General features: G+C 38.1%; 1 protein-coding gene across 2 annotated transcripts; it reads left to right on the plus strand.

Moving 5' to 3' along the window:
• The first annotated feature begins 1,102 nt into the window (after positions 1-1,102).
• On the plus strand, positions 1,103-25,815 carry LOC135942863 (phospholipid phosphatase 3-like). Of its 2 annotated transcripts, XM_065489199.1 has the most exons (7): positions 1,103-1,255; positions 5,309-5,474; positions 22,136-22,290; positions 22,870-23,123; positions 23,739-23,859; positions 23,915-24,103; positions 24,478-25,815. In XM_065489199.1, exons 1-7 carry the CDS (start codon positions 1,139-1,141, stop codon positions 24,706-24,708), a joined length of 1,233 nt encoding a protein of 410 aa, XP_065345271.1. In that variant the 5' UTR covers positions 1,103-1,138; the 3' UTR covers positions 24,709-25,815. The 2 variants fall into 2 exon arrangements, with proteins under 2 accessions (XP_065345271.1, XP_065345272.1); XM_065489200.1 differs by lacking the exons at positions 1,103-1,255; positions 5,309-5,474 and adding an exon at positions 16,906-17,068.
• Positions 25,816-26,701: the final 886 nt, after the last annotated feature.

Consider the following 26,701-nt stretch of genomic DNA (forward strand, 5'->3'; position numbering starts at 1 on the left):
AAAAGAGGAATGATACTGCAAAAGCCTGGAAAATGCTTGTTGCCAATGCATAAAATCATCCCGAAGGATTCAGTTAAAGCCTAAATTGACCTAAGGAGCGCTGTAATTTTTCGAGAAAATTGGCTGGAGAGTTAGCGTGCTTTTCAAATGGTAATGGCTGTCTCCTTACTTGAAATCCGATTTAATTTCAAAACCAAGAGTTTCCCCAATAAGTGGCATACACCGTTGGACAGATCCCGACGAGAGGAATCAGAAAATGCCAAGGAAATATGTTCAAGCACTGCAAATTTTGGAGAAAATCGGCAAAATTTGAATTTTTACTGCAGGAAGGTCCTTTTTATGATTGTTAATTGTTGAACAAATTGTTAATCGATCAGTTGTTTATGGCATCTAACAATTTAAATAATGATCATTTGTTGTCCAGTATCACTCCACTTTAAAATCTCACATTTTTATCAAAATTCGCTTTTGGAAAAATCGTAAAAATTCGAAAAAAAATCGAAATTCGGAAAACTAAACTCAAATGGACGCGTCATACTTAGGGACATCGATTGGTACCAGAATCGTCCCCTTCCTGCCCATAGGACCCCGTCTGGGCCCCAAAAACAAAAGTTTGAAATGTCACAAATTTCGTTTTTTTTTAAACTTAAAAAATTTATAACTCGGCTCCTATGGATTGTAGAGGAAAATACCAGAGTTTTTTGGAATTTTCGTCAATTTTTGCGTCTTTTAGACTACCCCTGCTGCCCCCACAATTGGTTTTTATTTTAAAATTTGTCAAAAGGCTTGATTTTGATCTGTACTGCTCGACACACCGTTTCTACGTGGGGAAAAGTTGATGTTTTATACTTTTGATCATGCCCACAATTTAAATTACCAGTCTAGAAATTTTTGGCAAGCAACAACCTGAAAATATCACGAGTTTAATCACGTTTTTCGATCGCAAAGTGCGTCAAAGTGGGGGAGTGCGCGCGGATGCGGGAACCTGCGGACGGAGCGGAGTGAGTCAGGGTCGTTTGCGGCGCTTTGGATTCCCGACGAGCGCACACGCGCGCCTGCAATTTCCTCGATTCGAGTCATTTTCATTCGGTCGGTCGGTCGTTCAGTGCACGGCGAGCTAGCTATCCTACAGTACAAAATGATCAAGTTCAACCTGCAGCAGCAGCCAGGTGGCAGGGTGCGAGACGAGCAGCAACCCTCCGTCTTCTCCATCTCGACGCTGGACCCTGCCCAACTCAAAGGGTTCCACTGCCAGGTACGTCCTTAAATATGTAAATTTTAAGACGAATTTTTGTTAATTTCCAACCTTGAGAAACACACACAAATCGTGCGTGGGAAAAAATCAAACAAAGGAAAAAAAACAGCTCCTGCAGAGGCTCTAATAATAATTTAAAACAAATATTTGCCTTCGTCGGATGGAGTAGCTGCATGTTTTCACCTTTGGAACGAAAGCGAAGGCGAAGCTGAATGAGTCAGAACAATCTTGTCACGACGAGAGCGTAATTTCTTTACCTGCTGACACATTTATTTATAATAACATGCATTCAAAGCAATTTCGCAAAGCAAATCCTGCTCGTGTACATATTTGTGGTGTTTATATAATTGTTCGCATTTTTTTCGCCGGGCTCGGTGCACAAACACAATAGGCCGGCCTTCAACGAGAGTCAATTTTTGAGGTCAAACGGCCGCAAGCTCTTCTTTATGATTCAACCGTAACGAGACAGACGCTCGTCAGATGCCTTAATAGATTTTATACCAAAAAGGCCGAGAAAAATTCATTTTAAAATTTTACCGAAGTTCGGAAATCGCTTTGTATAAGCGCGGAAATGGTTAAACTATTTTTAAACATGTTCAATCCATCGCGAGAAGCCGGAAAAATTACTCATATCCATTAATTCGGTTTTCCTTGATTGCTCACTGCTATTTTGTCGAGATCAGGAAGTCCTGTTGTGTCTTCAGAAGACCTAAAGTAGTCTAAATATCAAGGAAAATTAGTTGCAAAAACGAAAAGTCAGGCTGTAAAATCATTTATTATATTTTTCTCCCTACTGGATCAGGTCACAAAGCGGTTTCTTTGTTGACAACTGGAATAGGAGACGTATAAAATGCAGCACGCATCGCCGTAATTATCAGAGAAAAATTCAAAGACGCTGGAGAAATATTAAATTTTCTGTTAGGAAATAGTTTCCCCTTTTTGAATGCGGTTAAACGGAGCAGCAACAAAAGGCGACCGTGAGAGATTCGAGCTATAAAAAAATTCCCAAAAGGATGAACGTGTCCAAAAGCAGCCAGGGAATTTACAGGATGCGGCTGTTGGTGGCAATGAAAAATATTTGTAAGAAATGCAATAGAAATAGTAAAAAAAAAAACAGGAAATTGAAAGGCACAAATTCAAATCTATTAATTTTAACGAGTTTTTATATTATTTAATTTTTGATGCATTATGGAACTTGGGGGATGCGGATACAATTAACTTCAATTAAATTAAAACAAAAATAAAATAAACACACGCAGGCAGTTTTATAAAATTAAAATTCTCCTCCGTGTCACGAGAATTAAAGCCAAAATTACAAAATAATTTCCAATTTAAATAATAAAATAATAAATAAATAGAAAACAAATCAATTGATTAATTTTTGTTTTGAATTTGTGCCTTTCTTTTAATTTCCTGTTTTTATATTTTTATCGCCTCGAGTCGCATTTCTTCACGTCTCCCTCGCCGTAAAGTGTTTTTCCTAAATCTTTTCGCTGTCGGGCCGCATCCTGTGAATCCTGCTTTTGGAGGCGTTTATCCTTTGTGGTATTTCACTGCGCCTTTTTTTGTTGCACGGACCCCTCGTCACGGAGTCGTGTCTTTTGTTGCTGCTTCGTTTGATCGATCACAGTCAAAGGGAAACTATTTCCTCGTAAATAAAATTTAATATTTCTCCAGCGTCTTAGAGTTTTTCTCTGATAATTACGGCGATACGTGCTGCATTTTACGTCTCCTATTCCAGTTGTCAACAAAGAAACCGCTTTGTGACCTGATCCAGTAGGGAGAAAAATATAATAATAAATTACTTCTGATTTTACAGCCTGACTTTTCGTTTTTACAACTAATTTTTCCTTGATATATTAAGACTATTTTAGATCTTCTGAAGGCACAGGACTTCCTGATCTCGACAAATAGCAGTGAGCAATCAAGGAAAACCGAATTAATGGATATGAGTAATTTTTCCGGCTTCTCGCGATGGATTGAACATGTTTAAAAATAGTTTAACCATTTCCGCAATTGTAAATAAATTTATCAGTATGCCTCACAAAGCGTTTTACACGCAAATTAAAATTGTTATGATAACAAGAAGTGTTTTATTATTTAGTCTCTTCGCTAATTGTGGATTTTTTTAAAACGTGCACGTCATAAAAATTAATTATATTATTTAAAGACTGTCTTTAACGTAGTTTCTGAGCCCACCAATCGATTCCTGAGGGATGAATTAGTTAAAATGGACATTTTTTCCGTTAAAAAGGTGCAGCACGACGTGCGAACTTTTTTCCCGCCAAAACTAAATTAACGTATTTGCGAGAACTGCGCATGCGTGAGCCGGCTGGACCTGACGAAGAAGTCATCCGTTCAGGAGGTCTCTCTGCAAGTGCTCAAACCAGCTCTCACGCATGCGCAGTTCCCGCAAATACGTTAATTTAGTTATGGCGGGAAAAAAGTTCGCACGTCGTGCTGCACCTTTTTAACGGAAAAAATATCAATTCTAACTAATTCAACCCTCAGGAATCGATTGGTGGGCTCAGAAACCTCGTCAAAGACGGTCTTTAACCTGTCCACTCTGTTTTGCCAAGCGACTATTAGGAATTGGCGGAGGGGACGCGGCTGCAACGAATATATTATGGCGAAAGATCAAAACAAGTGCGCCGTTTGCCGTTTGAGAGTGCGGGGTGACATTGAACTTGGCTGCGCGCAGATTCGAATGAATGAGCTGCCTCCCTCGTGTCGTGACGATTCGCAATTTATACGTGTGGGAAGCCGGTTTTATTCTCAAATCCCCGCAGGTTCCCACACGCGCACGAATTGAGAATTACCGAGTCGATTCATCGAAAGTCGCACGGCCAGATGTCCGCGTGTTTTTCCCATCGCGGCAGCTGATTTTGAGAGTGAGAAGGAAGAGCATTTTTACGACTGAAGCGTAAATAAATATTGGTCTTGGTTATTTTATCTCGAAATAAAGCAATAAACGCAGAGCTTTTATTTTGATAGGACACTCGTGACTTTTTGCAGCGACAAAACGCAGTAAACATTTCGACACTGCGCCGCGATAAAAATTTTAAATGACTTTTGGAGTGATTTTTTGTTAAAGCCAAAGGTTTTTATGCAGCTCTCTATTTTAAAATATTGTTTTTTATATTTTTAATTCACAAATTTCCCTTCAAGGTGGAGGAAAGTTATTTTGAAAAGGTTATTACCCTATTTTAACATTTTAAAAGCAATTCTCTGTAATTTCTAACTGTTTTTAAGATCAAATTTTGAAAAATCGAGGCTATTTTCTGGAATTTTCAACAAAATTTCTCTGTAAATTTTGGTCAATGTTTTTCATAAATCAATTTAAATCAACTGCAAAATTAAAACAATTGAAAAAGACATAATTTTTCTTGCGATAGTAAATTTTTAATGCAAAGATGAGCCTTTTAATGAAAATATCCAAAAATAAGGGAAATTTCAGGGCCAGTTTTTAAATGGAAAAATAAATTAAGTTTGTTATTGTTCCGATTTTTAATTAAAAAAATTAAATAATTAATTTAAATTAAATAGATATTTTAGTTTCCCTGATTTTAGAAGCTAAAAATATACTTTTTCCGTCTGAAAATTTCAACTGGCTGTTTGAAAACCTTTAATTTGTTGGGAAAGATAAAAATACCCAAAGTTAAGTTGATTTTTATTCGAGAATCATGTTAGAAAACAATTTCCGCCTCAAAGCCTGCCTCCTATTTTCTGATTCAATGTTCAAGGGTTTCCAGAATTCATTGTGTTTCATTAAAAAGAAAAAAAACATAAAAAAGGGTGCGTTTAACTTTCTACTGTCACCTCTGCCAGCAATAAATTTTCCCAAAGAATCCCTTCTTACATTCATTATTTATTTTTTGTGGCTAAAGGGTTAAAAATAAATCGTGTCTGCGCATATATTTTTCCCTTTGGTGTGCACCCTCGCTGCGGGGGTGCATTGTGCGCGGGCGGCCCCCTCCCTGCTGGCCCCCTCCCTCGAGAGTCGAGAGAGAGAGAACGAGAGATTGAGTTTGGTTGGCGTTTGCATTATTGCAGGACGGCTGGCAGTGCGAGGCGTGCGCGCTCTCGGCCTCGGTCGTCACTCTGCCCCATGCCGCCGACGCTGCCGCCGCCGCCGCCAACGACACAGACAACACCAGACGCTGTCCCGCCATGAAGCTGCCGCTCAAGCTGATCATCGACCTCCTCTGCATCGCCTCAGGTAATTACAATCATTTTTTATTTTTTTAAACTCTTTTAAATATTTAATTCCGAAGCCTTCCGAAGGCAAAATAAAATTAAAAATTTAATCAGCTGGAAATCAAAAGGTTCAATTTAGGCTAAAAACGTTGCTTATAAAATTATAATTCATTTTTATTTTAGAAAAAATATCTAATAAGCTTGGAAAAAATTATTGTAACCTTTTTATAATGTTTTTATCTCGTTTTTTAATTAAAAGTCCAATATTTTCAATTTCAATTTCTTTAAAAATTAAATTTTCGTATTAAAAAATTTTATTTTTAATTCTGAAGCCTTCCGAGGACTGAATAAAAATTTAAGGAAGCATTAAAAACATCTCAAATTTGAAAATTTAATTAGGTAAGGATTAAAATGTTCAATTTTGGTTAAAAATTGAGTTATAAAATTGAAAATAATTTTTTTAATTCGTAAATAAGCATCTAAAACGTTTAAAAATAATAATTCAACATTTTATGCCAGTTTAATTAATATTTTCGGTCAAAATTCAATTCGTTTTCTTAAAAATAGAATTTTTTAGCAGCTAAATATTTCTGTAATTTATTTTCTCGCAATTAGAATGTGAGTGCTAACGAAGAGAACTGCTTTTTATTGTTGTGGTTTGGGTTAATGTCGTGTCCTTCCAACGGCCTCGCTTCCTTTCCTTTTCTTCGTTTCTCTGCCCCCGAACTGCCCCAGGAATACAGCGCCGCGATTTTGTGGTTTTCCAGCCGTGTTTTATCTTTTATCTTATCTCGCCCCGACACAATTGACGCCCAGAGAGAGAAAGAGAGAAAACAGAGTCGAAAAAAACGCCAAGTTTGATTGTTTCTTATCGGAATCGAGTTAAAATTTAAGTCAAACGCACGAATTAATCAGTTCAAGGAGACTGAAGCCGCGCCTAATCGGTTTCTAATCAATTTTTAATTTATTTTTCCTCACATAACGATTTCACGCTCTAGAAAATTAATTTAAAAATAATCATTTCAGTCGGGAAAATTCAGAACTCGCATTTGAAATCAAGAGTGTTAATTTTTAGAACCAACCAAACGCGTTAGGTGTCAATTTGGTTTTCGCTCGGTCGCTCTAATTGTGTTTTCTTTTTTTTCTCGGCGTTAAATCACGTAAGAAATCGGTGCGAAGCCGTATAAGGTTGCCGCTTTGGTCGTGACACAAAAACAAAGCGAATTAGCAAAAGTTAGTTATTTAACGGCGTTGCTCCCGTTTTTTACAAGGAAAGGTCGTTTTTTACAGCCGAGAGATGAGCCAATATTTATAATATCTAATTGTAAAAAAGGCGTTATTTCGCAAACAGGCCGTGAAAGCTGCTAAATATTTGCGCAATAAATTTTATTTTGCTGCCGCCGAGATAAAATACAAAATACAGAAAACTAGACATTCCAAGGAGCGCTAATTGATCCAGAAACTTTCACAAAAAAGATCTAATGTGTCAAGCTGTCTACTCTGTCGGCTTATCCGTCACGAGAGTGCATCGAGAGTAAAAAAAAAAAAAAATAGGAGGAGATTAACGCGAGGGCAAAGGATTATAATATGCATTTTTTATTTCGAAATTGGATTTTTTTGTCTCTTGTCGAGTGGAAAATTAGATGATTATCGAATTTTTCCTCTCGTGGTTGTTAATAAATGTTTAGAAACATTTTGCTCTCGACTTTTCATAGTTTGGAACTAAATTTTTAATAAAATTCAACAGTAAATTTTATTAAAATCGCCTTTTTTTAAATGTTGATATTTGAAATAATAGTTTAAAAGGATTTAAAGGCGAGACGGTCATATTTTAATTATGAAATCGTTAGAAATAAAAAATTAGCAGCCATTTACCGTATTAAAACGCATTGAAAATGGTCTTCCGTTTAAAAATGACGTAATTACTCGAATGAAACCGTTATTTATGTAAACAAAACTCTATTAATTAGGAAAACAAACCAATTATCATTAATTTCCAGCTGATATAGATATAAAAAATAATTCTCAGGCAAATAGGGCTGTTTTCTTAATTTCATCCACGATTTATTTCACAATTCAGGGATTTTTTCCTCAAAATTCGCACACCACTGGAGAGATAGGGATCGAAATGAAGCGAAAAATAATTTTAAACAATAAAAATTGCATCCGATTTAAATATAAGCTCGCAATGCGATCGGAATTGGGGCGATTTGCAATTACGATCTCGATTTGCATAGACGGCTTTCGCTCGTGGCAGTCAGCAATTGCCATTTAAGTAGCCGCAATGATCAATGGAAACAGGATTGCGCCTGCCTATTTAATTGTTGCTGTCCGGCCGAGCTAAATAGCAGCGAAACCAGCGACCTTTTATTGCAACTCGATGCACTCTGTTCTATCTGACGCAGAGTCGCAGGCCAGGCGTGGGTCCGCGCGTTTATTCTTGTTCCAATTCGTGGGCGATCCACTTTTGCAAAACGGCTGAAAAAAAATAAAAAATAAATTCCCAGACGAGTTGTTTCTGTGGGAGAAATAATAAAAAAGCACAGTCTTGTTTCCAACTGTCCAACGGAGAAGTTTCATAATTTTCTTTTATTTTAAAAATTGCAATTAATTTTTGGAGAAACAAATAATGTCAGATGGAATTTTAATTTCATTTTCTGAGACGAAACATGCTTGAAATATTAAATAAAACCACTGCGAAAATTCAAATAAAATTAAAAACGTTCTTAATTTAAAATTAAATGATTATTTCGCTTGATTTCGATTCTTCTCATTGCGAATTTTGAGGAAAAATCTCTAAAAAAATTAATTTCTCTTTTGAATCAAACAAACGAACAATAAGGATGAGTCATTTATTGCGCACGAGTTCCATTATTAAATTTTGTGTCTGTACGTCTGCAGCGCATCATGATGTACAATAATTTATTTTTATTCGAAGAGCGCGCGGGAGGAATGGAATAATTGCAGATGCGGGCACTTTGCGTTTTTTCGTCTACAGACGCGTGTAGTGTGTAGTCAGAGTGTGTACTCTCTGCTCAAGACATAATATGTATAAACTAGCAGCCGCGTGTTCGTGCGAACGCATTGTTTTCCCATCGAATGTCTGTCCCACCCCCATCCCATCTATTTCGCGTCCGCAGACTTTTTGTATAAACACGACGGGCAGATATATAGTCGTGCCTGCGTTTTATCTAATCGCTTCACTATGCGCCATGAAGATTATACTCTTTTCGCGGGTTAAACATCGTAAATAAATCCAACTTTGATGATGAATGGCTTGGGAAAAAATTTTACCGCGTAAATATTTGCTTGGTAACCAAAAATATATTTTTAGACCTTCTTGAAATAAAAATTTGATAGGATTTCTTTTTAAGGACATCTTTGACGAAGTTTCTGAGCACACCAATCGATTCCTGAGGGTTGAATTAGTTAAAATGGACCTTTTTTCCGACCAAAACGTCAACCGGGAAGCTGCGAACTTTTTCCCGCCAAAACAATTTAAGCGAATATTCGAGAACTGCGCATGCGTGAGAGCTGGCTGGATCTGACAAATAATTCATTCGCACAGGTGGTCTCTCTGCAAATGCTCAAACCAGCTCTCACGCATGCGCAGCTCTCGCATTTACGTTCATATTGTTTTGGCGGGAAAAAAGTTCGCACGTCGCTCTGGACTTTTTGGTCGGAAAAAACATCCATTTTACCTAATTCGACCCTCAGGAATCGATTGGTGAGCTCAGAATCTTCGTCAAAGACTTTTTTTGAAGAATTCAGTTGTTTTCAAGAGCTAAAAATGTCAGAAAACGGTTCCAAAAAATCTTGACGCTTCGAGGAAACGAAACAACAATTATTCAGAATTTTTGTCGCCTTGTCAAAAATGATTCTACAAATTTAAATTAAAAATTAGGTCAGGAATAGAAATAAATTGCGGTGCAAAATTTTAACAAGATTGTTGTGCCATCATTTACCCTTTGACAGATTGGGATTGTTGGCAAAGCGCCCTCGATTCTCTCGAAACACGTGAGACTTTTATATCCTCCGCGAATTAATTTGACCCTGAATATATATCGAAGCGATTATATATCGGCTCTCGTTCTCCGCGCGCGTGACGTCAAAAAGCAATTAAAAATAATAAAACACTTACTCGAATTAATGCAAATTTAATTCAACTGAAATTCCAAAACCAAAAGGAGCAGAATTTATTTCTTTTTTTTTGCGAGAGGAGAAACGCCCAATTAATGGAGCTAATTATAGCCGGCGCGGTCGTAACTCACACGATATATTATCCGCGCGCGATAAGAGATCTGCTGCTGGCCAAATCGCCGCCCCAGGAAATAAAAGAGCAGAAGAAAAGTATGCAGGTGCGTCTCCTTTGATGATGAATTCTAAATTGGAATGAGAGGCTTCGGCTTTTGGCTCGCGGCGCACCTGCTCTTTATCTCAAACACACCACACGTGTCATGTGTGTCCGTGTTTTCGTGCTCACAAAATTGATGTAAACACAATTTTATTAATTAGATTCCAGCTACCGATCAGGTATTTTTTTTAACATCTATTAAAATCAGTAATTTAATTTTTAAATTATTTTTAAACTAATCAAGGGATAAGATTGTCCTATTTTTTAGTTCCAAAAATTAAAATTTATTTAAAAAAACCAAGCAAAACGTCTCAGTAAATTTTATCCAGGACCGAACGTACCTTGAAACTCCTTTTTGATGGTCATTTTGCGTTTTTATAATAAAAAATTATTTTTTGAAAAATTCTATTTAATTTTAAAATCCCGAAAAACCTCGAAATTAGAAGAAAATGGCCTGTAATGACCTGAAATATGACGTTTAATCGTTCAGGAGTGACGAGAAAAATCCAAAATGCACACCTAATTATTTAAATTAGACCTTATAAAATTTAAATTAACCGAAAGGAAAAAACCTCAGTCCTTCATGGAATTAAAATTGACCTTTTGAGGTGTAGTTATTTCCATACCAAAGTCTAGAAATTAATGCCGTTAACGGGGAGAAGAGCGAGAATAACAGGCTTGGCGCCTTGAGTAACACGGATTTGCATAATTGAGCGGGCTGGCCGAACGAAAACAAAGCGAGCGATCCTCAATTTGCACTTGAATGGGCTCGTCAACAACAACAAGTTGCCCTGCTCGCACGTCGTCTCGAAAATGACACCACCCACTTGTTAAGACACTTAAAACTTCTTGCAGATTAAATTTATATAGAAATTTTTTAATTTAATTTATGTATTTATGATTTTTTTTAACAAATTTCATTTAAAAACCGTTTTTAACGAAGTTTCTGAGCTCACCAATCAATTCCTGAGGGTCGAATTAGGTAAAATGGATGTTTTTTCCGTTAAAAAAGTGCAGCTTGACGTGCGAACTTTTTTCCCGCCAAAACAATATGAGCCTATATACAAGAATTGCGCATGCGTCAGAGCTGGCTGGATGTGACAAGGAAGTCATTCGTACAGGCGGTCTCTCTGCAAGTGCTCAAACCAGCTCTCACGCATGCGCAGTCCTCGCATATAGGCTCATATTTGTTTTGGCGGGAAAAAAGTTCGCACGTCGCGCTGCACTTTTTTAACGGAAAAAATATCAATTTTAACTAATTCGACCCTCAGGAATCGATTGGTGTGCTCAGAAACGTCGTCAAAGACGGTCTTTAAGAAATCTGTAGCTTTGAAAATAATCATCATGCAAATTGGATTAGAAATGACGTCAGCAGGGCCACTTCCTCACGAGTTCTGAGCTTTTTATTCTCTTAGCCATAAAACTACGGAAAGGGTTTGACTGCGTATTTAGCCAGTCGATAAAGGAAAACAGGGTCGGTGGTTTGAAATCCATACCTATGGCGGTTTATTGGTGTCGGATGCGATGAGAGTTCTCCTCCGTGAGGGGTGGTTGTATAACCTGAGACTTTCCCTCCACGCTCCCCTTTGGGTTTGGGCGCCCGAATATTTCACATTGATTGCCTCGTTACAAATATAATATTGATCGTAATATCGTCAGGTAAAACCCTGACAAATGACCGTCTAAAATTTCACTGAAACCCTCTAACCGTTAAAAACAACTTTATGCAACCTAAGAAAAAATTATTAGGGCTTCAAGTTTAAATTTAAATATTCTAGTGGTTTATATTTAGTTCATTTTCCTTCTCGTAAGTTCCTGTAATATTTCCATCCAACAAAAAAACCGCTCTCATTACGAATGCTAACGTCGAAACAGGAACATTCAAACGCTGCTTTGTGTTCCGTGTGTTGTCGTGAGATGATAATGAGCCTGCTCTTTTTACAAGAAGAAAAGCCGCGCGCGCGTTGAATAAAGCATCTCTTTTGTTACATTCAGAGTTACTGGAGCGCGCAGTTCAAGCACAAAAGCGACGAGTGCTGAGCGAGCGACACTCTGCCGTGCGTCACAAACTAAATGCTAAATGTAGCTATTTCTAACAAAAAAATAAATAAAAAGAAGAAGCCAGCACACTGCGGTGAATGATGGATTTTTACCCAAACGGGAAACTGGGAAGCTCGCATGAAATGGCGTTTTAGCCTTATATGACAAGGAATCTTTTTATTACTGTTCTTCAGCTGATAATTCGCGTGTAAAATGTGTAAATTAATCTCCTCTTGGCTTGAAAATAAAATTTAAATTTAAAAATAATCACAAAATCAACTTTTTGGGAATGCAAACATTTAATTTAACATAAGAAAAAATAGATTTTGCAAATATTACCAGCTCTAGTTTAATTTAATCCCAATTTTCCACCACAGAAGTCAATATGGCGTCGAAATAAATAGTTGTTCGAATATTCGCCCATTTTGAAGCTGCGCAGTAAATTTGTGCGCATCTTAAGCATGCGCAGTATGTTCAAATCGCTTCTTCATCTCACTGGGAGGCTAAAACGCATCACTGCGCATGCTTGACCCAAATTGAAACCTTCTGCGCAGTCGTAATTCCCACTGGGGTCCAGGTTGTGATCTGTGTGGATTTCCTGCCGGTCTGAATTCAAAATCAGGAGACGGTCCAGAGGCCAATCAGAAGCGTCGGAAAAGAGGCGTGCCGACCTAATAATTTCATTCCCGCGTATTTTTTTTACATTTCCATCAGCCTGATGTGCCATCTAACGGTCGATTCACCAATTACTGGGCTAATCAGCTGTTAGTAAAGAAATAACAACAAAAATATCAGTCAGCTTGAAAAGTTCGCCGATTTTGAAGCTGCGCAGTAAACTTGTGCGCCTCTTAAGCATGCGCAGTATGTTCAGATCGCTTCTTTTTCTCACAGGGAGGCTCAAAATCGTCACTGCGCATGCGTGACTCAATTTAAAAACTTCTGCGCAGTCGTAATTCCCACCGGGGGGACCAGATTGTGATATGTGTCGGTTTTCCGCCGGTCAGAAGTCAAAATGGCGTTGAAATAATGGAGGCAAATCAGGAGACAGTCAAGCGGCCAATTAGAAGCGTCAAAAAAGAGGCGTGCCGACCTAATAATTTCTTTCTCGTGTATTTTGTTACATTTCCATCAGCCTGACGAGACATCTAACTGTCGATTCGTTAATTACCGGACTAATCAGCTGTTAGTAAGGAAATAACAACAAAAATGGTCATTGTGCTGAAGGAATTTTCATGATAAATATTCCGAGCCAATTTAATTTTACGTTTTACTGTAACTACCAGACGCCATATCTGCGCGTCGCGTGTATCCGGCCCCCGGTGCACAGAATCAAATTTTTATTTTTTCCATTTTCCACAAAAATTGATCAGTAATTCACCTGAAAAACGATAATTTTTTCACTTTAAATAAAATAATTTAATTTTTAGTTGAATTGCAAATAAAAAAATAAAATCAATTTAAACGGTATCTTTTTTCGATTTTCTTTCAATTAAATTTTAAATTCTATGAATTTTTACATTAATTTGCAAATTTTTAAATATTGTTCGCAAATGTAATTTGATAGCGAATTTTAAATCATACAATTAATAACTAATTAATCAGCTTAAATTCATATTCAATTAAAAAAATCCATTTAACTTCTATTTGAAAGGGAAAAAATGTGGGTCGTGCGGTCGCGGCGCGGGTTAAGTGTATGATGTATGATCTTCTGGGCGCACGTTTGTTTGCATATCCTGTTTACAAATCGTGATTTGTTCGAGCCCCGGAGTGCATCCTGCCGCTTTGCTTGGGGGCCGTCGCCGCGCTGCCAATCGTCAATGTCAATGTCTCTCGGTGCCGAGGACAAAAAGAGTATTTATTAAAATATCAATCCCGTGACACATGCAGCACAGCCGCCGTCAATGGATTTAATCCAGATTGTGTGCGTGCGTGTGTAGTGAGTGGCCTTCACCTTGTCGCGAAAACCGGCTCGAAAGCCGTAAACTCGCTCCACACCTTCCACGTGTTTGTTTCTCTACAAAATAAGCCTGACATTTCCTTTTGTTCTTTGATGCTATTTTGTCTGCTATTTGCACGGAGAAGGGGTTAGTTGCTGTCCAAGCGAGGACAAAAGAATAATTTTTAAAATGGAATAAAGCAATTTTTTATTAAAAATTTTCTTTTAATTTATTAAAAAAATTATCTACCTTGAAAACCTTGAAGGCTAGCCACCCTGATCTCAATTTGAAAAGGACAAGTGGTTTATTCCACCCCTTTAGCCCTTCGGCTCCGGAAAATTCCGTTTAATTTTTTCAATTTTCGATTTTTTCTAAATATAAATTCTTAAAAATTCGAAAAACTGTCCGATTTTTGAAAACTGAACACAGTCGGACGCTTCCAACCAAGGGGCGTCGACTGGTGCTGGAATCGACGGCCACCGGCCCACAGGGGGCCCCGCCTGGGACCCATAAACGAAAGTTTGAAATGTCACAAATTGTTCGCGTTTCTTGGGCTTAAAATATTAATAACTCAGCTGCTATTGATTGTGGAGAAGAAAACCAAAATTCTTCAGACTCACCGTAAAATTCTGCATATTTTAGGCACCTTTTTGGCCCGCCTCCAAAATCTGCATAATTTTTTTATTTTTTATTTTTTAATTCGCCTATGGGCCAGATCGAGGTTCTGACTTTCGTATTTAATTTATTTTATTATATTTTACCCGAGCGAGAATAATAAACCTTCAGAAATCCGTTTAATTTTTGTAAATTTTGATTTTTTCAAAAAATCGTCAGAATTTTTTTTAAATTCGAAAAACGGTCAAATTTTGAAAAATTGCACATGAGCGGACATGCCCCACCGAGGGGCATCGACTGGTGCAGGAAAAAACGCCATCCGACCCATAGGGCCCAGGGTTCGCCAATTTTGCAATGCGCAAAAATGCACCACTGGTTTTTTGCGCAAAAAACCGGCTGGAAAAACCCACCAGTTTTGGTTTTTTCCGCATTTTTCCAAATTTATCCCAAAAATAGTCAATTTTTGCTCCAAATCAGTCTGAAATTTCATAAAATTACGTTGAGAGTTAAAATTTTATGTCTCTTGAAGGAACCCGTGGCTCTAATACTGATTTTGGGGATTTTGAAAAATCCTATTTTTGGTCATCCGCACCATGAGAATTTTTTATTTTCCATAAGAATGCATGTGTTTTGGAAAAATGCGCAAAATTGCAGAAAACCCCGCAAAAAAACAGTTTTTTGCAATGCAGTGGGTTTTTCCGGTAAAACGCGGGTTTTTGCGAACCCTGATAGGGCCCCGTCTGGGCCCCAAAAACAAAAGTTTGAAATGTCACAAATTGCGTTTTTTGACTTAAAAAATTTCTAAATCGGCTGCTATTGGTCGTAGAGGGAAAAACTGACAATTTTCGGACTCGCCGTAAAATTTTGCGTATTTTAGGCATGTTTTTCACCCCAAAATATGCACAGTAATATATTTTTTTTAATTTTCTAATCGGCCGGATCGACGTTTTTCTTGTAAACACGCGGTTCCGCGTTGCCACGCGTCTATTGCTCTGGTTTTGCGGCGAAGTTCGTCGAATATTTGATATTTTTTCAAGGAAAGATAGGGAAGCGGTTTGGTCGACAGGCCCCGGTGCACACAGCAGCTAACAATAAACAAAAATAAAAATAAATCACGATGCTTTTTTATTCAAATTTTTTTGCTTAAGGAAAAATAATAAAATCGCCCTTTTTTAATATTTTATTATCAAGATAATTTTGATAAAAACAAATTTAACACGACTTTAAAATAAAATAGACGGTCTTTACATTTCATAATTTTATTTAATTGACCAGTTGCATAAACCGTTAGTTATTGAAGCCGCCAACAGATGGCGCAACCACAGACTTTCTTAAAAATTTTGTTTAAAGCGGTTTTAAGGCATTTCCGCTGCGATTTCAGACTCAATCTAGCTATTTTGCTTTTTTTTTTTAATTAATTTGCTTTCTTTTTGACGCGCTGAAAACCAAAATCGGTTCAGCCATTCGCCGTAAAAACGTTGGAAAAGATTTTTTTATTTCAAAAAATAGTTGTTCACGATTCTACGGCGATTGGTTGAACCGATTTAGGTTTTCAGCACTTCAAAAAATAGCAAATTAATTGAAGAATGCACAGAAGCTAGATTGAGTCTGAAATCGCAGCGGAAGTGCCTTAAAAGCGAAAGTCGACGGTGGCGCCATCTGTTGGCGGTTTCGAACACTTAGGGTTTATGCAACTGGTGAATTAATTCATTATTTTTAATTAAAAATCGGAATAACAAACATTGTTTATTTTTCCATATAAAAACTGGCGCCGAAATTTCCCATGGATATATTTTGATATTTTTATTAAAAGGCTCATCTTTACATTAAAAATTTAATATCGCAAGAAAAATCACATCTTTTTGCTGTAGATTTAAATTTATTTATGAAAAACATTGACCAAAATTTACATAGAAAAAGTTTAAATTAATTTTTTTATTAATATCGTGCTAAAAATTCAAGAAAATGCTCTTGATTTTTCAAAAACGGTTAGAAATTATAGAGAATTGGTTTTAAAATTTTAAAATCGGAAAATCGTTTAATTTATAACTTTTAAAAATAATTTTCCTTTAAAAATCAAGCATTTAACTACTCTAAAATTTTTATATCAAACCAACTATAAAAAAAATCAGAGATTTCTTTGGACAAAACGCCTAATTTAAGAGTAAGAAAACCGTATAGGTCTATTTTAAAATTTGATAATTGAAATGGATGGTCGAATTACGGCATCATCCAATTGAAAACGCATAAACACTTTAATCCCATTGATAAAAAAGCAAAAAGTCAAGAGACGCGCGTGATTATAATGATAATAATTCTCAATTTGGTCGAGCAGGCGCCTAATCCTCACTTTCTTTCTCCTCACGGCCAGTCTCGAGTTAGTTCTTGCCGGCGACGTTTTTTTCGGCTGGCGCTGTGCTCGGCGCCGCGCGGCCTCGAATCTGCGGCTGCGGCGGCGGCGGCGGCGATCAGCTCAGCTGGCAATCAGTTGTTGGTTGGCCGGAGGCAGGGAGAGAGAGATAGAAGTTAGAAGGCACTCGCGACCGAATAATCCGCTGCGTCCGCTCGCTCGCCCCTCGGCTGGCTGTCCACGTGTCCGCGTGGACATGGGCAAGAAGCAGCCGCGCCGCCGGCACGTGCCGTTCGCCTCCTGGACCAAGGGCTTCTTCGGTGAGCACCGCCAAATTAAATAATATAGCAGCAGCACCTTCAGGGCCCACCGTGACCTTCTTTCCGCCTTTCAATGTATCGATTCTTTAATTCCGACGACACCGGGTGAAATTTATTTTTTAATTAATTCCGGTTTGGTAATGATAAAAATGTGATTTTAATTAAACTTCCGTCCCTTTGGCGCTTCGGAAATCCGTTAGGTTTTTTAAAATTTCGACTTTTTCGAAAATTCGTCAGAAAAAAATTCGTGAAAATTCTAAAAACGGTTTGATTTTGAAAATCCACAATTGGGCGGACACGTCTCACCATGGGGCGTCGATTGGTGCCAAAATCGGCGTCATCCGGCCCACAGGGCCCCGCCTGGGCCCCAAAAATAAAAGTTCGAAATGTCACAAATCGCGTTTTTTGGACTTAAAAAATTCATATCTCTTCTCCTATGGGTCGTAGAGAAGAAAACCAAACATTTTCAGACTCTCCATAAAATTCTGCATATTTTAGACCCCTTAGCCGCCCTCGCCCCAAAAATCTACGCAATTTTAATTTTTTCGGTTTATTTTTTTTTAATTTCCCTATGGACCAGATCAAGGTTCTGACTTTCATATTTAATTCATTTATTATTTTATCCAAACAATAATAATAAACACCCGTGGCCCTTTAGAAATCCGTTTCGTTTTTAAAAATTTGGACTTTTTCGAAAAATCATCCAAAATAAAGTCGTGAAAATTCGAAAAACGGTCCGATTTTGAAAAACTTAACACGGGTGGACGCGCCCTACCGAGGAGCATCGACTGGAGCCAGAGAAAAAGCCGTTTGGCCCACAGGGCCCCACCTGGGCCCCGAAAACAAAATTTTGAAATGTCACAAATCGTGTTTTTTGGACTTAAAAAATTAATAACTCGGCTTGTATGGGGCGTAGACTAAAATAGTACAATTTTTTAAGCTCGCCATGAAATTCACTATATTTTAGACCCATCTGCCGCCCTTTTTCCATAAATATGCGCAATTTTAATTTTTTTTATTAAATTTCCCCATGGGCCAGATTAAGGTTCTGACTTTCAAATTTAATGAATTTTATTGTATTTAACTCAGAAAATAATAAAAACTTCCATCCCTTTGGCCCTTCGATAATCCGTTTAATTTTAAAAAAATTTGACTTTTTAAAAAATTGCGCGAAAAGAATTCGTGAAAATTCGAAAAACGCTCCAATCTTAAAAAACTGCACACGGTCAGACGCGCCTCACCAAGGGGCGTCGATTGGTACCAATATCGGTGCCATCCGGCCCACAAGGCCCCGCCTGGGCCCCGAAAACAAAATTTTGAAATGTCACAAATCGCGTTTTTTGGACTTAAAAAATTAATAACTCGGCTTGTATGGGGCGTAGACTAAAATAGTACAATTTTTTAAGCTCGCCATGAAATTCTGCGTATTCAATTTAGTTTATTGTATTTATTTGACCTGAAAAAAAATAATTTAAAACGTTATTTTAATTATAAACAGTTCAAAAGTCAGGATAAAATATTTATTTTGTCCACTAATTAATTAATATTCACGTGTTATATCTGAGCTGACTTGCAAGATGTAGTGATTGCGCAAAATCAACAATCTCCTGCTCCTGCGTCACGCACTGTTCAAATACATAGACAAAAAGAAAAGACACTTCTCATATTCTATTCTTTTCATTTTTTTCTCTTTTAACGAGTCGAGTGAGCGCCCAAGGCTGCCTTTCCAATTGCGACAAAGACGCTGATTGGGACATCTTTTTTTCTTTCTCTCGTGAATATACCGAAAAGTGATTCAACAGTTTCAATATAAATTCGGGAATCTGTTATTGGACGAGTGCGACGAGATAAGCGAAGCAGCGCGGGTCCGAGTGTCAAGGCCGGCGAAAAGCGAAAAGGCGAAAAGGCTCTTGTGTTTAGTTTAGTTTCGTTGGTTCATTACTCTTTTGCACACACACTGCGCCAGACAGCCTGGCCTGTCCCGCTTTTTGCCCGCCTTCATTTGTCATGCTGCTCAATTCCGAATTGAGAAACTTTGCGTTGCGCGTCACATGTTTTTCGAGCCGGAGCGGAGAGAGAGAAAGAGGCAGCGGAAGTTTATTAAGATATAACATTATTTTTTATTATGAAAAGTCCCGGTATTTTTGTACTATTTTTCCTTGAGATGCTTCTCGAATAAATTAATTTCATTTTGTTTTGTTTTTATTTTTCTCTAGCGGCCAGTTGAAATTTTCAGACGGATTTTGCGCGAAAATAATAAAATTTACCCAATAGGAAATTTAATTAGCTTTCTGAATTTTGGCAGTTTTTGACGCTAAAATAAACTTGTGAATTTTAATGAGGTCAAATACACACCCCTTTCGAAAATCTGCAATTTTTGAAAAAATTAAAAATAACTTTGAAGACTCAAAAGTACTATTTTTTATCTTCTCGCTATTAAATTTTCATAATTTTTCTCACCCTGGAAGCAATTATTTTCCCTTGCTGAAAAAGGGGGCGTAACCGATAAAATTCGAAAAAATTGGATTTTTGGGCAATTTTGGTCAGAAGTTTATTAAAAAAATAAAAACTAAGCGCACAAGCCAGAATTTGCACTTTATTCTCTAATTTTAACATATTTGGACGGTTTTAAATTGCCTCAATTAAATAAAAAGGGGCGTTCCCTGTTTTTTTACTTGAAAAACTCCAAAAATTAAAGACTAACCTTTGATTTTTCTGGAATATGATCTTAAAATAATCCCCATTCAACCTAATTTTTGATCCTGAACAAGTTTTACATTTACCAAAAAGTCGTAGGTCAAAGGTCAGGGTCACCTTTCGTGACCTTTTTTCAAAAATTCGATTTTTCTGGCTTTTAAATTTTTTTTTAAAATGATCCTAAGATTGATAAGTTAAAAATTTCACGTCAAATTTACTTCCGAGTCTAACCCTGACTGTACCCTGAGGGTCAAAATGCGAAAAAATGTCTGAAAGCAACGACTTTGGTGTCATTTTAAACGTAATTACTGACAATTACAGACAAACACAAATTTTATTTCTTTATTGAACACTAAAAATTAAAAAAAAAAAATGAAGAAAGCCGGCACTTGTAAAATGATTTTTCTGTTGATTATGCTATCAGAGGAAATTCCCCAAGCTGTTTTTATTACTCCGTTTGAGGTTTGAGAGATAATAATTATTGCAAAACAGAAATTTGAACCTTCCCTGTTTTATATTTTTCGAATTTTGTCAATTGTGAGGCCGAGCGCAGTGGCGTAGCGGCAGCTGGCGTTGCTGGAATACATTTATCCAATTTGCCCGGCAATTACGCCAATTGCCGCCGCGTCGACGAGATGACAACAACGCCGTCCGCCCGGCCTCGTCCTGCCAGCCTCTCTCTCTCTCTCTCTCTCTCTCTCTTTCTCTCTCTCTCGCTTTTGCGCCGCTTTGATCTGCCCTTTGTCTTTGCCCGCGCACCCCTTCCGCCTTCCACCCCGCTGCTTCATTCCTCGCGTCCAGACGAGTAGACGACACAGAAAAAATAAAAGAGAAAATTAGTCAGACTTTTGCAAGGGGCTTTTGTCTAAATTGACCAACTTCTGATCTAAAAAAAATATTTTTTAATTATTTTATTGATAGAATATTAAATTTAACTTTTAAATTGATTTTGGTAACATTGTTTGGAATTTAAAATATGTAAATAATGCAGGAATTAAGCCGAGATAACCATTTTTAAACATTTCGTTTTATCCGAAAAATCGGCAAAAAAAAAATTCGCAATAATTTCAAAAACGGTCCGATTTTGAAAAACTTTACACGGGGGGACGTGCCCCACCGAGGGGCATCAAAGGGTGCCAAAAAAAGCGCCGTTCGGCCCACAGGGCCCCGCCCGGGCCCCGAAAACAAAGGTTTGAAATGTCACAAATCACGGTTTTTTACCCTTCTGCCGCTCTCGCCCTAAAATTCTGCGTAATTTAAATTTATTTATTTTTTATTTATTTTTCATTTCCCAGTGAGTTGGATCAAGGCTTTGACTTTTATATTATTTTATTTTGATTTTCTCCTTCTTGTTAGTGTCTTATAAAAACATTGCACGCATTATCCGACAGAGAGGTTTCTCTTAAAATTATTTATTTGGACCTGGATGGACCTAAAAACCTATATATTAATAAAATTAATTTAAAAATCAGTTTACTTTAATCTTTTATGTATGATAAAATATTGAAAAAAGCAGACAGTGAATTAAAATTAAATATTTTTAGAATTTATTTGATCTTAAAAATAAAATTCATTAGTTTTCTTAAATATTTAAACCAAATTTCAATTGTTAAAAATGTTCAGGTGACATTTTCTACAAAATATTAAATTTAGTTAACAAAATTAAAAATGAGGCAATTGACCAGTTGCACAAACCCTTACTTATTGAAGCCGCCAACAGATGGCGCAACCACAGACTTTCTTAAATTTTTTGTTTTAATCGGTTTTAAGGCATTTCCGCTGCGATTTCAGACTCAATCTAGCTACTGTGCATTCTTCAATTAATTTGCTATTTTTAGACGTGCTGAAAACCAAAATCGGTTCAGCCATTCGCCGTAGAAACGTTGGAAAAGATTTTTTTATTTAAAAAATATTTTTTCACGATTCTACGGTGATTGGCTGAACCGATTTTGGTTTTCAGCACGTCAAAAAATAGCAAATTAATTGAAGAATGCACAGTAGCTCGATTGAGTCTGAAATCGCAGCGGAAGTGCCTTAAAATCGAAAGTCTACGGTGGCGCCATCTGTTAATTGGCGGCTTCGAACACTTAGGGTTTATGCAACTGGTCAATTTTTTAAAAAAATCTAAATATTCTCAATTTTCATCTTTGTATTTTAATTCTTTTTAATTATTCCGGCGCGTGCAGGAATTAATCCGAGATAAGCATTGTACTTTTTTTTATCTCTGAAACGAGAGCAATCAGTGGTTGATTACGCGGCTCTGGACCCGCGAAAGGGTCCAGTTGGCGCGGAGGCGATCAAAGTCGCATATTCTTCGATCAGCAGGCATGCGTTTCAAATTCAAACTTCGCGTCTGGTGGTTTTTTTCAGTGCTGCTGCTGCTGCTGGTGATCGAGACGGGATGGCTGCCCGGCGCCAAGACGGGATTCTTCTGCCAGGACAGCAGCATCGCGCACAAATTCACCGGCGACACCATCTCGCTCAATGTCCTGCTCGGCGTCGCCTTCGTCGCGCCGGTCATCGCGGTAAAAAAATTTTAATTCCTAATTTTTGACAAATTATTTATTTTTAATTAAATCTTTACATATCATTTAGAATTAATTTTCTTAATAATAAAAAATATAAATATATTGATTTAATTTACCAGTTGCATAAACCCTAAGTGTTCGAAGCCGCCAATTAACAGATGGCGCCACCGTAGACTTTCGCTTTTAAGGCATTTCCGCTGCGATTTCAGACTCAATCTAGCTACTGTGCATTCTTCAATTAATTTGCTATTTTTTGACGTGCTGAAAACCAAAATCGGTTCAGCCAATCGCCGTAGAATCGTGAAAAACTATTTTTTGAAATAAAAAATCTTTTCCAACGTTTCTACGGCGAATGGCTGAACCGATTTTGGTTTTCAGCACGTCAAAGAAAAAGCAAATTAATTAAAAAAAGCAAAACAGCTAGATTGAGTCTGAAATCGCAGCGAAAATGCCTTAAAACCGCTTAAAACAAAATTTTTAAGAAAGTCTGTGGTTGCGCCATCTGTTGGCGGCTTCAAACACTAAGGGTTTATGCAACTGGTCAATTAAAAATAAATCTAAATTAAAAATTGTCAGGTTTTCTCGATTGAGTCTGGTTGCGGCCTGTGCTCCGGGGCGCCGGACGAGGGGCCGCGGCTGCTGCGCATCTGGCGGCACACGTGGGTGTGGTACCGCGAGTACCTGCTCGGCCTCGGCATGGTCATCCTGGCCACCGAGCTGGCCAAAATCATGGTCAGCGAGCCGCGGCCGCACTTTCTGCACACCTGCAAGCCGGACGCCATGGCTAACGGCCTCGAGCACTGCAAACTCCTCGCCGCCGACACGCAAGGGTGAGTTTCTAACCCTGAAAAAGGTCGATACCCTTCCTTCATTAATTTTTGATGCTGAATTGCTTTAAAATTGCTTAAGAGCATTTTTCTCAAATCAGGTCGTTTACCCTGAGATGTACCCTGAGCCAGGGTAAACAATTTAATTTGATTTCTCTTGCTCTTTAAATACCTAAAATGATTGCAAAGGAGTTAGGGCAGTTAAAAATCTCTACAGGTATTTACCCTGAAAAATACCCTGAGCAAAGGTTCATTATTTTCAAGCTTAAAATATTCAAGAGATTATAGTCCAGACAGTTTTAAAATGTTTTATTGATGAAGAAACCTCAATTTAGGACTTTACCCTGAGATTGACCCTTTGAAAGGTTGACCCTGAGCAAAAAAATTTTAACAGTAGAGGAATTAACCCTTTAGAAGATATATTTTCTGTTTAATAATATAAAGTTGATGAATTTTTCAAGTGAGATCAGGTCTTACCCTGAAGGTGGTTAAACCTTTTAAAGACCCTGAAAATTTAAAAATGGAAAATTAACTCTGTTAGCAATATAAATGAAAGTTTGGCTTAATTTGAAGACCCTCAGCAATTTTGATTAATTTTTAAATTTCAACCTTTTTCAGGTACATAGAAGAATTCAACTGCACCAACACAGAAGTGAGCGACTACAGGTTGCGCGACTCGATCAAGTCTTTCCCGTCGGGCCACGCGTCCGTCTCGGTGTTCACCGCCTACTTCCTCATTGTAAGCATTCATTTTTCTATTTAATTTAAATTAATTCCCGCCCTTTTTTAAACAGTGTTTCCTTCAACGGCGGTTGGCTGGATTGCCGAGGAAGAGTCCGTCGCAGTTCTTGAAGCCGTGGCTGCAGTGCGTCTGCATGACGTGGGCCCTGCTGTGCGCCCTCTCCAGGGTCAATGACCACCGACACCACGCACACGACGTCATCGCTGGCTCCATCTTGGGCGCCATCTTCGGAATGATAACCGTAAGATTAAATAATTGCCAACGAGATAAGATTTTTAATTGTTTTGCTTTGTTTGAAGGCAGTATAGAAGTCTAAATATAAGTTGTTTTTAAGCCGTGGGGATTTTTCATGATAAAGAGTTCGTTCAGATAATAATTTGCCATAAAAGGTCACTTTTCCTACTTATATCTCATTAATTTAAAACAAGATGGCGGACCTTCACGGTTCCTTTAAGATTTTGACGCCATCTTGAATTTTTAAAAAATTCTCCATCATCATTAACCGTTAATTCATTCCAAAACGGTTCAAAACTGAACAAAATTCCCATTATTTTAGATTTCCAACATGGCGGCCAAGCGCAACGACCATTAAAGCGTTTCGAATTCTGTTTTCAGGCTCGTTTCTTCTGCGGCGACTTTTGGCCGGGCCAGTGCGCGGTGCGGCTGAACCAGGACGCGGGGAGCGAGGGGGCGTCGTCGGGCAGCACTGCGGTCGGCTCGCTGGACGAACGCAACAGCAACGGACTGAAGACGCAGCACCAACACCCGTCGGTGCGGCGGCTGCTGTCGTCCACGTCGTCCTACTCGGGCTCCGTCAGCGCCGACGAGCTGCGCGAAGTCAGATGAGCCGGTGGCGCCACCGGAAATACGCATATATACCGCAGCAGTCTGTGATCAGAGCAGTGTATTTATTGCTTATGCATGCGCGCGGGAATATTTGAATTTCCAGAATTCCCCTCCCGCGCGCGTGCGAGAACACAAAAATGTTTATTGTTAAGTGGGAGAAGTGACGGCGACGCAATTTCCAAAGTACAACGCACCGCGACGGTTAATATATATTATCAAAGCAGAGATGTATTTTTTGTAAACGTTTACGGAAGTCGGTGCGAAAGTCGATTATTCGATCGCGTCGCTGTTGACTAAAGTGAATAAAGAAAGTCGGTCGGCCATGTTGTCTGGGCGAAAAAATCAGGTTCTGAAGATGTCAAAAACTTGAGAATTTGGCAGGTTTACTTCATGCTTTTTCGCGCGAATGTCTGGACGTCTGGTCACGTGACGCGGGCGACGCGCTGGTTGGTTAATGGTCACGCCCACTTTTTCAGCTACAAAACAACAAAAATTCTTGGCATAGCGCTGAAACTTCGCGCAGCAAAACAAACTGAAAATTTGTTTGTTTTTGTTGTGGTCTGAAAAGTGGGCGTGGCCAGCAACCAATCAGCGCGCTTGCCTGCGTAACGTGAGATAAATTCGCCGATATTTCTCGAAATCTGTCGCTTTCTTAATTCACTTTGCTGTTGACCAGTATTATAAGTATTAAAATAATAGTTATATTATGGATTGTGTGTTCGAATGATAGAATTAATTAATAAGACCGCAAAAATCAGATTCTTGCGCAAACATGGCCGTCGACAACGCCATTTATTGGATCGCTCTGCGCATAAAAACAATTATTATTTATCTTCAGCTGCAGCTGCTTTGAAGACGATACAATTATCCTGAAAAAATTGACTCTCTAAAAATTTCAAAGTCTGCGTAAAATAACCCTCTCTGTATACCTCAACGAATTATTCAGGTCGAATTTATATATATTTACTACATACACTGTTGAAAGACAAAACAAAAACGGGGCCAACTCGAACCATCCGCTGATTGAATTGATGAACAAGTGTGATTACTTAAAGGCGCCAAAGGAAATTAACAAAAAATAAAACTAGCGTTGCGTAAATTGATATATATTTGTTGTATTTTTGTGTTTATTTATCACTTTATAATCAATTGTGACTGCTAGAACTCAATCAACTGGTACAACTCGTCTTCTTTCTGCACACATACATACAAGACTTTGCTCGAACGTCGGGAGATGCTGATGAGATACAATTTTATATAATTACATATGCTTTGAATTCGTGTGTGGGTGGGTGGGTGGGTGTGTCCGCCGCGTAATTAAGTCTTTATAGGGGGTAGCGAGTACTTGTTGCATTTTCGTAGTTTATTTAATCTTTAATCTGCTTTTGCGGGCGAGCTACATTCAATAATTAATTTCTGGGTATTTGTCAACAACAATAATAGTCATCTTAGTGTATGCAATACGATAACAAGCAACCGCTAAAACCAAACAACTTTAGCCTGGACTCGACCAGAAAGGAAGTGTTTTTTTATTCGTGATTCGAGAGTTAGAGAGAGAGAGAGATGACGATAACATCAAGGCATTATACAAATAGGTATCATAATTATTGTTCCCCGACCATCAAGATATTCATTTTTGCTGTCTGTCCGTCTGTCTGATTCTGATTAGCTTACTTAGTTATTTGCACGTGTGTGATTGCTTTCTAATTTTTCTTTTTTAACTGCTACTATTCCCGTTTTCCGCTGATGTTCCGAGTTCGAGTTGCGTAAAACAGTTAACAAAATACCACTCGAATTTCGGTCAGTGCGGAAGATCAGATCTACACGTAGGCCTGACTTTCGATCCATCTGTTTCGTCAGAATACAATGCAACAACAATGTGTGTGTGTGTGTGTGTGTGTGTGGTTGCCGAATGCCACCTCCGGGGTCCTCCACACTCGGCCCCCCCTCTGACAACGGAGGTCACAAGCCTGAATTTAACCAATTTAGTAGG

This window comes from Cloeon dipterum, chromosome 4 (genome assembly GCF_949628265.1).
Source record: "Cloeon dipterum chromosome 4, ieCloDipt1.1, whole genome shotgun sequence".
NCBI classification, from domain to species: Eukaryota; Metazoa; Arthropoda; class Insecta; order Ephemeroptera; family Baetidae; genus Cloeon; species Cloeon dipterum.